The sequence below is a fragment of the Pezoporus occidentalis genome, unplaced genomic scaffold (genome assembly GCF_034315485.1).
Source record: "Pezoporus occidentalis ecotype Australia unplaced genomic scaffold, CSIRO_AGI_Poc_V1 ctg185, whole genome shotgun sequence".
Classification (NCBI taxonomy): domain Eukaryota; kingdom Metazoa; phylum Chordata; class Aves; order Psittaciformes; family Psittacidae; genus Pezoporus; species Pezoporus occidentalis.
In genome coordinates, this window is record NW_026913693.1 from 211,709 (window position 1) to 224,891 (window position 13,183).

The following is a 13,183-nucleotide window of genomic DNA, read 5'->3' on the forward strand; positions in this document are numbered from 1 at the left end:
CAATGACTTCTGCCAGTTCCCTCAGCACCCGCGGGTGCATCCCATCTGGACCCATGGATTTATGGATGTCCAGATTGCTCAACTGGTCTCTAACCCATTCCTCATCGACTAAGGCAAACCGCTCCGTTGACCTGACTGCATCTAAGGTCTCAGGGGTGCAGGGCTCTTCAGGACTGCCTGCAGCAGAGTAGACAGAGACAAAGAAGGCATTCAGTAACTCTGCCATCTCTGTATCTTCTGTCACCAGGGCACCCATCCCGTTCATCAGTGGGCCTACATTGCCTCTGGTGTTAGTTTTATCTGCCATATATTTGAAAAAGCTCTTTTTGCTGTCCTTGACCCTTCTCGCCAGGTTTAATTCTAAGGAGGCCTTAGTCATCCTAGCTGCCTTCCTACATCCTCTAGCAGCAGCCTTATATTCCTTCCAAGTGGCCAACCCCTCCTTCCATGACCTGTAAACTCTCCTCTTCCACTTGAGCATACCCAGCAATTCCCTATTTAGCCACGCAGGTCTCCTGGCCCTCTTTCTTGACTTCCTACTTGTCAGGATGCTCCGATCTTGAGCTCGGAAAAAGCAATCCTTGAATGCCAACCAACTATCTTGGGCCCCTTTACCTTCAAGCAGCCTTGCACATGGGATTTCCCCTAGCAATTGCTTGGAAAGGCCAAAGTTTGCCCTGCTAAAGTCCAGGGTTGCAATTCTACTTGCTATTCTACTGGTCCTACCACACAAGATCCTGAATTCCACCATCTCGTGGTCGCTGCAACCAAGGCAGCCCTCAACCCTTACTGCTTCGACCAGAGTTCATTTCTTTTCCCCAAAATGAATTACTGAGTATTAGCAAATGTAAAAAAAAATAATAGTTAAAAAATCATTACTTTTCTAATGTAAATATTTATTTTCATGTCATGTCTCTAGGGACTAATATAACTTTTCTTTGTTTTCTTTCATGTCTCTCCTCCACAAGAACACTTGAAGAAAATGTCTACAAGATTGCTGTTTCTTTGGCTCAGCGATACAAGGTTCCACTTTGGGAAGTTTATATGACCCATCTGGAATTTTTGTTCACTGACAGTGGGTATGTTTTCTCCCCTGCAAATACACATATTACTCTGATACTACTCTGATACTACTCTGATACTACTCTGATACACAGAAATATGTGTCCCCCCTAACCTAGGGAAAAGTGAAGTATACTGTGGCTAGAGCTTGGTTTGTATTTTCATGTTTCTTGTGTTGTAGTACTTTGGTAATTTTTCTTTTCCATGTGATGCTTTTATAACCAGCCACAAAAACAAGTGTACAAGAGAGGGTAAAAGTCTGTATATGTCTTAGTGTTCTGTGTATCCTGGGACATTCTTTTCAGTGTTTAGGTTTCCATGGCTTTGAATGCTAAATGCTGTTTTCCAGTAGCAGCTTATCTTTTAGTTATTTTTACAGTCCCTTGGAATAGGTCCTGAATCTCAATAGGTTTTGTGTAATTATTTTTTTTAAGTGTTGCTATTTATTGATCTCTCTTCTACATAATAGCAAAGGAAATAAATATATTGAAGCTTCCCATTCACATTATTCATCTATTCATTTCAGTTTTAGTTTTCTGTAGAAGCAGGGTTATTTACAATATTTCTTGGGAACTTTTCTACCCTACAAGATTATGGCAGACTAGACCCAAGATTTGTGGAGGGCATGAGGGGAGGGGTGCTTTTTGTTTCTATTATAGAGTTGGTTTGAGGCCTTTTTTTTTTTTTTTTACCCCTTTTTTTTTTTTTAATTTGACATTTTGTCCGTCAGGCAAGTATTTTTTGCCCACTGAAAGGTGAATACCCCCATTCAGTGAAAGGCTAAGCTATTTGCCTGAATAGCGCATTCAGGTGACAGTGATGTAGAGCCCCCTGTGTAATACAGCAGCTCGTATTTTCTGTTCTGACAGATGTGATCAAATAGTCTAGTTTTGTTTCAAATTTTAAATTGTGAAAGCAGGTTTAGCTTGCAGCAGTATTTTACTTTTCTTACCAGTAATTAAAAAAAGCATTAAAATATGAAGCATAAATATGAAGCATAAAAACAAGACTGATAGATGTTGGTGATCTAAGAACATGAAATAACAGACCGAGATTTTTTTCTTTTGCCTCCTCCAGAAAACAGAGAAGTCATACCCTCTAAATTTTGTTGCTGCTAAATTATTTAGTGCTTTAAGCAAAATAGACTGTCAGGTTATAAATGTGGCAACACTTGGGTGAATGTGAAAGAGCAAGTTGACTTCTCTGGGACTAGAATATTGCCTAAGGTATTTTGCAGAAGTTGTCTACCGTTTTCTTTGTTCCTGTCCTCCATGACTTAGTATTCATAGAATTCAGAAATCACTGACATACAAATGAACAACCTTTTCCCCAACGAAATTCAAAGAAGGCTTGAAAATTGATGTATAATAGGATCATATGCCGCTGAGCATGTTTTTGTTGCATCATAATCTCATTTTAAAGTTGATTGACAGCATATGGCCATTACAATATATTTTAGTCTTGGGATTATGGCATTAATAATGCATGCCTCGTTATGCTTTCATTCTGAACTGAAAAGAAGCTTATTCCAAGAGTTAATCTCTTTAACCAAATATGCAGTATTTCTATAAGCTAGTTTACATAGGGGGAAGATCAAAAGAATCACAGAATTTGTATTAACTATTTCTTTGATTACTTGACAACAAATAAACATCACGTTTTTTCTGTTATGCTGTGAGTTTGAGTCTGATGAAAAAAATGTTTAGGATAACATTTTTTTACATTCAATGAAAATTGTAATTATTTCTTTTGAAGAATCTGATCGCATTTTACTGTGAAAAAAGCCTGTTAAATGCATTTCACTGTTTTAGCAGCAGGAAGTTTTATATTTCCTGTCACAAAATCTGTTATTCCAGAATCCTTCTGAGCAGCATAATGAACCCTTCTTACCCACCACCATTCCCACCCCAAAACCACATAGCAAACCTCTGTAGATCCTGTCCGTATAATTTAATATCCATCTAGCCTTTAGTTTGAACTTTGGGTGTGGACAGAAAAATATATTCAGATCCCACTCTTGAAATGCATCGTGTCAAAGTGTCTCTTTTGTCTGATATTAAGAATAAATGATGCTTTATTTCCATTAATATCATACTTATTTCCAGTAATATGATAGAACACTTAACAAATAATAATAATTTAGAGAATTAAAATAATGCTTACAGGTTAACAACTTAACTGGGGAAGGTTCTAGATTTGAAAATAATTCAATTTATTCTCCTTCAGAAGTCAGAGAATAATTTCTAAACTGAGAGGAGGTTGTGTTGTAAGAAAATCATCTTTAAGAATAAAACTGAGACATATTTTGCTTGGATACCAAAGAGAAAAGCTAACTTACATGTGATATTTATACTCGGGAAAACTTGATGTTGAAATTCTAATTTAATCAGTTTTAGAGGTAGAGAAAAATCAAATGGGATTAGAAGACATCAGATTTCCAAATGAAATGTAATGCCTAACATGGCATTTGATTGGACTCTGGGGAGAGTCCAGGTGATAGTCACCTGTAGGTTACTTCTTTTCTCAGATTTTGAGTAAAACTTTCAGTTGACAGTAGTACAAACTTAAGATGAGACTTGCTTGATATGCACCCATTTTTCTCCTGGCTGGGTTAAAAAAGAAGTGATTGCTTTCAGCTGTCATTTATGTAGTCAGCTGGAGGTGTCTGAATTCATGCTGTGAAATAGCTAATGTATTCTTTTCAAAAGGGCCAGGAAAAAAAATTTCATGAAGCAGCGAGACTGGCTGAGGTCAACCCAAGGGTTGCTGATGTTTTCATAAGCTTTCAGAGATGACAATTTGAGAAGCAACTTGATAAAACTGCCAAATGGAATATGCTAAGCATGAATAATAGTGTCAAATAGATTAACTAGTAGGCAAGAGCTGATTTTCTGCGGCAATCTTCTCAAAGCATGCCAGGTGTTCATTGACTACAGAAAATACAATATAATAGACTGGGAGAACTTGTAACTGGGAATAGGATTTTCTTGCATCATTCATCACAAGGTTGGCAGGGTTTTGGGTTGTTTTTTATTGTTTGTGGTTTTGTTTTGCTTTTTTTTTTAATTTTGTGGGATTTGTTTGGTTGGTTTTGGTTGAGTTTATTGTTTCTTTAGGTCTTCTTGTACATACGCTCTGGTTATATGTCTATTTTTGCATATAGATGTACCTAAGAGATTTGAAATGCTGCTTTTGATGCCACTTCAGTGTTCATGACCTTTAATCTGTATGTTTAGGTCATCAGATAACAAGATTAGGAAACACAAGAGCTCCGTAGATTTTGTCTATGGAGAGTAACAACTAAGTATTTATGAATGAGTATTTACTCTTTCAAAATGTCTTACAAAGTTGTACCTTAACCAAAAGAAGGTATTTTCCTGTCTCCTGAAGAATCTTTCATATCACGTCCAGGCTTTTAAACCTGAAATTATTTCTAAACACAGGTTAGCGACACTGCAAATAGAAGAAAGAACACAAAGTCTTGGTCTGTTTGAGACTTTGAAAACCGATCCTGAAACATTACATGAACACATGGTTAAATATGTTTATCCAAGTATTGAAGGCAGAGATCACCAGCGGTTGCTTTATTATTTTACACTCCTTGAAAACTGTGGTTGCTCAGAAGTGGTGATGCATACTGTTAAACCTGAAACTCACATCCGACTCCTGAAAAAATTCAAAGCAGTTGCACCAGGTAGGAAAGTTCCTGTTTCTTTCCTTCATAGCTGTGTTTATTATTTGCTTATGTGAGTGCTGACATAATTATGCTCATCTAGTCTATATTCTCCAGGTAATTCTTTTCAATGAGTGTATCAGATGAATGCAAGTAATTTAGAAGATTAGTCCTATTTTATAGGACTAAGGTCCTTCTCTTTGTATTACTGGAAGTTGAGTTTATCACAGCAAGCAAAAAAATATTAAAACCAGGTTTCTGTAGGTGGTGCAAGTTAAAATTATTGTCAGTGGTTCATAGAGGTTTTTTAATGAAGAAATGCAGACTTCCTAGGGCATAATTTTTAACAATTCAAGTTTAACATGAATATTCTCAAAGAATTTAAGACAGGTTATCTTTCAGAAGTCTAAATTACACAATATATTGGGAACCTCATATGTATCAGACACTACCTTTGCTGCAGAATTTGGAGAGATTGTGCATATGAATTCATGTATTGCAGGAACTAAAAAATCAATTTTTTTTGGGGGGGAGGGATTACTTTCAGTCTTATTAATGTGTTTAAGCACTCAAGTTCTGTAATGCTTGACAAAGAAAAATCCATCAGGAAATCATTGCCTTCAAAGCTAGTTTTAAATGTTTCTCAAAAAAATGTTTATTTTATTTTTTTAAAAGTGCTAAGAGCACACATCAGTCATAAAGTAGTCACTTTGTGTGGTAAAAAAATTAAATCTATTGTATTACACCCCTAATTAAAATTCTCAGTGTTCAGCACAGTTTATATATAGTAGTCAAGGAACATCAAAGTATTTGTAGAGGCCCTAAGTATATGAAGAAAAGCATAGCAGTAAAAGTCACTTACTTTAGGAATTGTATGCGTAAAGAGTAAAATAGTGTTGTTGCTAGAAATATTTTGTTGTTGCTAGAAGAATTTGCAAGAGTTTTCTTCCTGTAGGAACCAAAGTAGTAACAGGACACTTGTAGCACATAATTAGTGTAAATGGGTCTATATTTCCTGTCTCCAGTTAACCTTACTTAACCTGTGGTTAGTACCTTGCATTTTTGCTGAGATGGGTAGTAATTACCGATTGTTACATGATCAGAATACCCATTTTTTAATTAATGAAGACTTTTATCTTGAGGTGCATGAATTTTTCTAGTTTTTATATAAAAAGAAAAATAATAGTGGAGCTATTCTATATGCTGTATGTATCTTTTTGCTTCTTTGATTATCCTCAGTTTGTATCAATATATAATGTTAAAATATGTTCCAGGGGATTGAGAGATTTCACACACATTGAAACATAAAATCTCAGTGTTACCTGCATGCAAACCTGACTTTGTTCCCAGTCTGATAGTACGTATGTTTGTAAAGGAGATACAATAGAGTCTTTCTAGTTCTGTGGATTCTGGTTTAGTACTGATTGTTTTACACGTAGTATAACTGTGAATAACTTTTATTCTGTTCCCCTCTTTCTCCTTCTGTCAATAGGTCTCAATTACAAAAAGCTAATAGATAAAAATGAAAACCCTCTGGAAATACTGGAGCCTGTCCTTACAAGTCAGAATATCCTGTCTATTTCCAAACTGGCTCCCAAAATGCCTAAAAAAGATGGCAGCATGCTGTCACCAAGCTCTGTTTATGCTGTCTGGTTACAGAAACTTTTTTGGAATGGCGATCACCATCTCATTAAAAAAATACCAGAAACCATGGATGAGTGGCTACACGCATATGATATGTGTTCCAAGTACTTTGATAGACTCAATCCAGATGATATTGTCTCTTTTATTGATGAAATTACTTTTTCTTCAAAAGCTGTCACAAAGGTAAGCAGATATATGTGAAGAATTTCAAGCCTCAGGTGAGTCTCTCTTCTTTTTATGGCTTCCAGTATAAAACCCAGATTTTTATGCAGTTAGAAGAATTAGCTTTGTGGACCAGTTTTTGAGGTAACCCAAGGTCCCAGTATTCTGTTTCAGCAGAGAATAAGACATTCTTCTTGTGTGTTTCGTAGAAGCATAGAAAGGCTTGGATTGGAAGAGACCTTAAAGCTCGTCTATTTCCAACCCCTGCCATGGACAGGGACACCTTCGACTAGACCAGAGTGCTCAAAGCTCTGTCCAGCCCAGCCTCAAACACTGCCAGGGATGAGACAACCACAGCTTCTCTGGGCAGCCTGTTCTAGTGCCTCACCACCCTCACAGTAAAGAATTTCTTCCTAATGCCTGATCTAAATTTCCCCTCTCTCATTTTAAAGCCATTGCCCCTTGTCCTGTCACTACATGCCCTTGTAAAAAGTTGCTCTCCAGCTTTCTTGTAGCCCCATTTAGGTACTGGAAGGCTGTTCTAAGGGTCTCCCCTAAGCCTTTTCTTCAGGCTGAACAAGCCCAGCTCTCTCAGCCTGTCTTCATAATAGAGGTGCTCCAGCCCCCTTATCATTTTTGTGTCCATTCTCTGGAATTGCTCCAACAGATCCATGTCCTTTTTGTGTTGGGGGCCCCAGAACTGAGCACAGTACTGCAGGCGGGGTCTCAGGAAAGCAAAGCAGAGGGGAAGAATCCCCTTCCTCAACCTGCTGGTCACTCTTCTTTTGATGCAGCACAGGATTTGATTGGCTTTCTAGGCTGTGAGCCCACATTGCTGGGTCATGTTGAGTTTCTCATCAACCAGCACTCCCAAGTCCTTTTCGTCAGGGCTGCTCTTAATCCATTCTCTGTCCAAGCTCTAGCTATGCTTGGGATTGCCCTAACCCAGATGCAGGACCTTGCATTTGGTCTTATTGAGCTTCATGAGATTTGCACAGGCTCACCTCTCAAGCCTGTCAAGGTCCTTTTGGATGGCATCCATTCCCTGCACCATGTCAGCTGCACCACACAGCTTGGTTTCATTGGAGACTTGCTGACAGAACACTCAGTTACACTGTCCATGTTGCCGACAAAATTGTTAAAATAGCACTGGTCCCAATACTATCCCCTGAGGAACACCACCTGTCACTGATTTTGACTTGGTCATTGAGATGTTAATAAAAACTCTTTTGAGTGTGACCACCCAGACAATTCCTTATACATAGAGCAGTCCATCCACCAAATTCATGTCTCTCCAGACAAGGATGTTATATGGGACAGTTTTGCAGAAGTCCAGATAGAAAACAGGCTTTCCTTATCCACCAGTGCTGTAACCCTGTTGTAGAAGGCCACCAAATTTGTCAGGCATGATTTGCCCTTAGTGAAGCCATGTTGGTTGTCACCAGTCACCTCCTTATTTTCCATCTGCTTTAGCACAGCTTCCAGGAGGACTTGCTGCATGATCTTGCCAGGCACCAAAGTGAAACTGACTGGCCTGTAGTTCCCTGTGTCTTCCTTTTTTCCCATTTTTAAAATGGGCCTTCTCCATATCCTGGGTAACCAGATCTCCCATCTTCTTCTGGAGAGTGCTCACATTTTCCCTAGTCTTCCTTTTATCACTGATAAAAGGATATAGAAGTTTTTCTTGTTTCCCTTGGCATCCCTGGCCTGATTTTGATCTATTAGGGCTTTAGCTTTCCTAACCTGACCCCTTGCTGCTTGGACAATTTCTCTGAATTCCTTCCAAGCTACTTGTCCTTGTTTCCACCCTCTGAAGGCCTCTTTTTATTCTGGAGTTTGTTCAGGAGGTCCTTGTGCGTCCATGCAAGCCTCCTGGTGCCTGACTTCTGCTTTGTCAGGAAGCATCATTGTTCCTGAGCTTGGAGGAGGTGATCCTTGCATATTAATTAGCTTTCTTGGGCTCCTCTTGCCTTCAGAGCTTTATTGCATGGTATTCTAACAAGCAGATCCCTGAAAAGGCCTAGGTCTGCTCCCCTGAAGCCCAGGGTGTATGTCCTCCTTGCTGCACTAAAGATCTTGAATGCCACGATTTCATGGTCGCTGCAGCCAAGCCTGCCCTTGAACTTCACATTACTCACCACCAGCTCCTTGTTGGTAAGAGCAAGGTCCAGCATGGCACCTCTCCTGCTCTTCTCTTTTACTTTAGGAAAGTGAAGAAAATTATCATCAATGCAACCTCCTGAATTGCTTATGCCATGCTCTGTTGTCCCTCCAACAGATATCATGTGGTTGTGTTTGTTTATTTTACTTGTGCTTGTCCTAAAATTCATTATGCCACAGACTTGTGTTTTGTACCAGGCTTTTGCATTCTGAATAGGGTACTGCACATTCTGGGAAGAAGCATTCTGGGCCAGTGCTTACGGTTTCTAGGCATTGTAATAATATAAATTGTCATAATCTCCATCTGGCTGAAAGCCTGTGATTGAAATAATGTGCTTTCATGTTCATAACATGTATTACCAGATCTGCAGTTTCTTGTTGCCCAGTGAAACTTACTTCTAAGGATATTATTAACATGAAGTTTTACCCATTCTTTCTTACGTATCTACTGCCAAGCACAAAAAAGGGATTAGATTTCTTACATATTTCCTTATTAAAAGATCTTGAGATGTCTTTGCTAATTTCTTCTGAAATGAAAAGACAATGAAGAGGACTTGTTTGGTTGGGTATTTTTGTGTCTTTATCTTCTCTGTTCTGGATTATGCTCATGTTCCAGAGGTGTTTATTCACTGTGTTCAATTAGGTGAATTCAAATTTGTTCCCTCTTCAGATATTGTTGTAGTATTGCCACAATACTACTGGAAATGTATTAGAACCCATCTGCCCTGTATCTGTACCAGAATTGGTGTACAAAAGATTTACATTGAAATTCTGTGAAATTGTCAGCATGAAATTTATGCTTTGATCTATTTGTCATGCTAGACCAACACATTTTCTCGCTAGTTCCACCAGCTGTCTCGTAAGTTCAGCAGAACTACGGTCCTGTCAGGTGCTTTGATCCTGTTTATCCCATAATCACACTGAGCATTTCATGCTTATCAGGAAAGACTTGACACTCATCCTGAGATCTCAGTTGCCTGACCTTGGACTGTGGTAGCCAGGGAATGACTCTTGTCTAGTGAGAAGGGAATACTGTCTTCATGTATGATCGCTGCTAGTGACTACTTGAAATTCTTGCTGTTAAAATATCTTGCTGTACTAAAGAGGTAGTCATCAATGTTTGCTTCCACAGATATTCAGCAGAGGCTACTTAAACTTTTGTGTATGTGTGGTTGTTTTGTTTTCTTTTATTTGCCCGCAGTTCTTCCATTCTCACAACTCTTCTTTGGATAAAGTATATCGGCATCCATCTTCAGCTGAAGAAGGTGGAGATTGATGTACTGTTTTTGTTGTGTTTGCTGTAAATGAAACAGGTGAAATCCTTTACTCTTCATCAGTACCCTCTTTATACACTGAAGAACTTGGACCACAGCAGCTCAGTGTTACAAACAGCGAGAGAGTTTCTGCTTGTGGCACTTATACTCAAAAATGCTTTTAATTCTGAATAGCTATTCCAGTTTTTCTTAGGAAATAATAATTCCACTTCCATACTGGTAAGCGTAGCCGTAATTGCATGTATGGAACAGATTTCTCCCTTAAAAGGAGATGTTCCAAATATTCAGTGGAACTGCTGCATATAATTTTGTGTACATTTTGATTCTGACATCTTTTCTTCCAGTAGATCTGTTTGCTTTTTCAAATAATGCTGACTTCATAGATTCTTAATTATAGTAATGATCATACCAGCTTTTTTGTCTTGATGATTTCACATTTATTCCCCTTTGTGTGTGAAGTATTTTAGGTAATTTGGGGATTTTTTTTTATTCTTTTGTTGCCAGTGTTCTGTTTATTGTGCTAGATAGTTGGTAATGTCTTCAAACAACCATCTGTTTCAAAGCTCATAGGTCATTGCCCTGATGATTGTTGATTAGCAGTACTCTGGAAAAAAGGGTCCAACACGGCAAAGGCAAAAAACAAAACCACAACTGAAAACAATTACTCTAATTGCTATGTTTTCATTGTTGAACACACATTACAAATAGAGATGGGCATAATATGTTGATTAGGAAGAAAATACTATAGCTTCAGATGGCTAAAGTAGAATAAAAAGCGGCAATATCACCTGTTATGTCTTCTATACAGAAAAAGAAGGTGAAATTTCCCTCACATGGGCTCTTTCTTGCAGCATTCTGTGTTCATTCAGACTATGGCTGATGACACTTTTTGTTTGCTGTTCCATCCTTTATAGTTTCTTTTCCAACTTCTGATACAAAGGGAGAACTTTGCTTGCAACTTCGTATTTTTAAATGAGAGGTTAGCTCTTAATTTCTCTGAGTCAGTAATGCTTTTTGACTGTTTTCTTCTTACTTAAGCAGGAATACAGTGTCCAGATTTTGACCACACACCAAATGAGTGTAGAATGAGACCTATTACAACTGGATATTAACCTGCACCATTTTCTCTTTCAATTTTATTTTATTTTTTTTAAATAACTGTGTAAAAAACTCAGTTAAAAAAAAAAACATACCAACCAAAAAAAAAAACAAAAAAAACCTCAAAGTGAGAATCAGTATCTTGTCTGGCTGACTGACTTTGTAATGCTGTATGAAATGCTGAGGAAAGCGGCAAGGCATGACATTGCCTGAAGATGTACAAGGAATATGTTAATAGTATTCTTGCATAGCATGACTGCATTCAGATATTACCTTCCAAATTACTTAGCTTCTTTTATCACATTTTATCACTGTTCTCCAGTTCAGTTGGTTTGTCTTGTCTGACTTTGTTTGCTTCCTAGGTATTGACAGTACTTCTTTTTCTAAAATCAGTACGTTTTCAGGTACTTTCTTGTGGTGTGCCATTAATAGTTATTTTAATGAAATCTGCTTCAAGACTGCATAATAGGAAACTTCATAAGTAATGTCTTTTCTTTAATTGATTCCTTACATGTATTAGAACTTTACCTTAATCTCCAGATGAACTGTGCTGGATCTGGCAGGGATGGAATTAACTTTCTACATGGCAGCTTCTGTCCGGCTGTACTTTTTATTTGTGACTAAACCAGTGTTGATAACACTCTAGTGCTTTACCTGTTGCTGAGCACTGCTTTCACAGTGTCAGGGCTTTCTCTTTTTTCTCAACACCCCAGCCTTGAGAAGGCTGCAGGTAGGCAAAAACTGGGGAGGGGCCACAGCCAGGATAGCTGAACTGGCTGTCCAAAGATGCCTTCTATGGCATATAATGTCACGCTCAGCAGTAACAAATGGGGTTGGAGGGTGTGTTCCAAGGTTGCTTGGAGATTGTCTGGGCATTGGTCTGCTTGTGGGAGGTGGCGTATGCATCACATAGGTTTGGTTTGTTATTTTTTTCCCCTTCATGTATTAAACTGTCTTTATCTTGATCCACAAGTTTTCTTGCTTTTGCCTTTCTTTTTCCTCTCCCCCTGTAGGAATTGGGAATCAGCTTTTGTTATTCCATAACTGTTTAACGCTCTTCTGAATTAATTAATTGAATATGCTTTCCATTCTAGTGTATCTGATTGGCTTGGGCTACATAACATTTGATTGGTGGAAAATATACAGCTGGATTTAGTGGCAGAGATGGGAACTGAATGAAACTGTTCTGTCTGTACATCAGGAAACATTTTTTGTTATGAGGGTGGCTGATCACTGGCCCAGGTTATGCAGAGTTGTTGTGCCGTCTCCCACATTGGAGATACTCAAAAGCTACTAGGCAACTTGCTCTAGATGGCCCTATTTGAGCAGGGGCTTTGGACCAAATGCCTTCCAGATGTCCCTTCCAACCTCAACCATTCTGTCCTTTAGCATTGCTAGCATTCCAGGTTCCTGTGGCAATAAAAGGAATATTTCCATAGTAAAAGGAACTATTTCCATTATCTCATATTTGAATGTACTGGGAATAAGAGTGGCAGGGTCAACATCGTCATGTGAAAGTGAATATTACTTGTACAGTACTTCATGATGAATACTTACGTATTCGCAAGGAAGTGGGTGTTTGAGATGAATTTTTACCCTGAGGAGTGAAATCTGTTGGGCTGAAATAGTATGTGATGTTCCTTGATTTGAAAATGAAAGAAAGCATTATTTTTTTTAAGATTTTTCGTAGCATGTTATAGCCTATAGAATAAAAAAAAAAAAGCTTTTAAAAATAAAACTTTAGTTCACACACAAAGGATAAACCAGTCCCTAAGCTACTTATGTTTTTTTTTATTTTATTTTTACTATTTTATCATGGGTTATGATACCAAATCTCATTACTGAAGCTGACTAGAAGTATGGAGGGCAGTCATTCATGTTTTGAAATAAAATAACTAGAGAAGTGATATATCAGTAGTGCTTCATTTTGGCACTATGAGGATATGAATTTATAATTAAAATAGTCTTGGGAAGAACCTGTATTCTTTTCTTTTTAATGCTTTATTCTGTATGTGTTTATGGCATCATGACTTCTAAACCGGCAGTGTGTTCTCATGGTTCTCTATGATACAACAGTTAGATGGAATACTTAAATTGTTTGCCTTTTGCA

The 13,183-nt window shown here is 38.0% G+C and overlaps 1 protein-coding gene across 4 annotated transcripts in view; it reads left to right on the forward strand.

Moving 5' to 3' along the window:
• Nucleotides 1-13,183, forward strand: part of NBAS (NBAS subunit of NRZ tethering complex) — a 180,741-nt gene that overhangs the window by 109,315 nt on the left and 58,243 nt on the right. For all 4 annotated transcript variants that reach the window (XR_009964271.1, XM_062615879.1, XM_062615881.1 and 1 more), the window contains 3 exons: nucleotides 969-1,079; nucleotides 4,506-4,756; nucleotides 6,228-6,562. Coding sequence is in view for 3 of the 4 variants with exons in the window: in XM_062615879.1 (XP_062471863.1) it covers nucleotides 969-1,079; nucleotides 4,506-4,756; nucleotides 6,228-6,562 (697 nt within the window). In the remaining variant the exon portion in view is untranslated. The remainder of the gene's footprint in view (nucleotides 1-968; nucleotides 1,080-4,505; nucleotides 4,757-6,227; nucleotides 6,563-13,183) is intronic.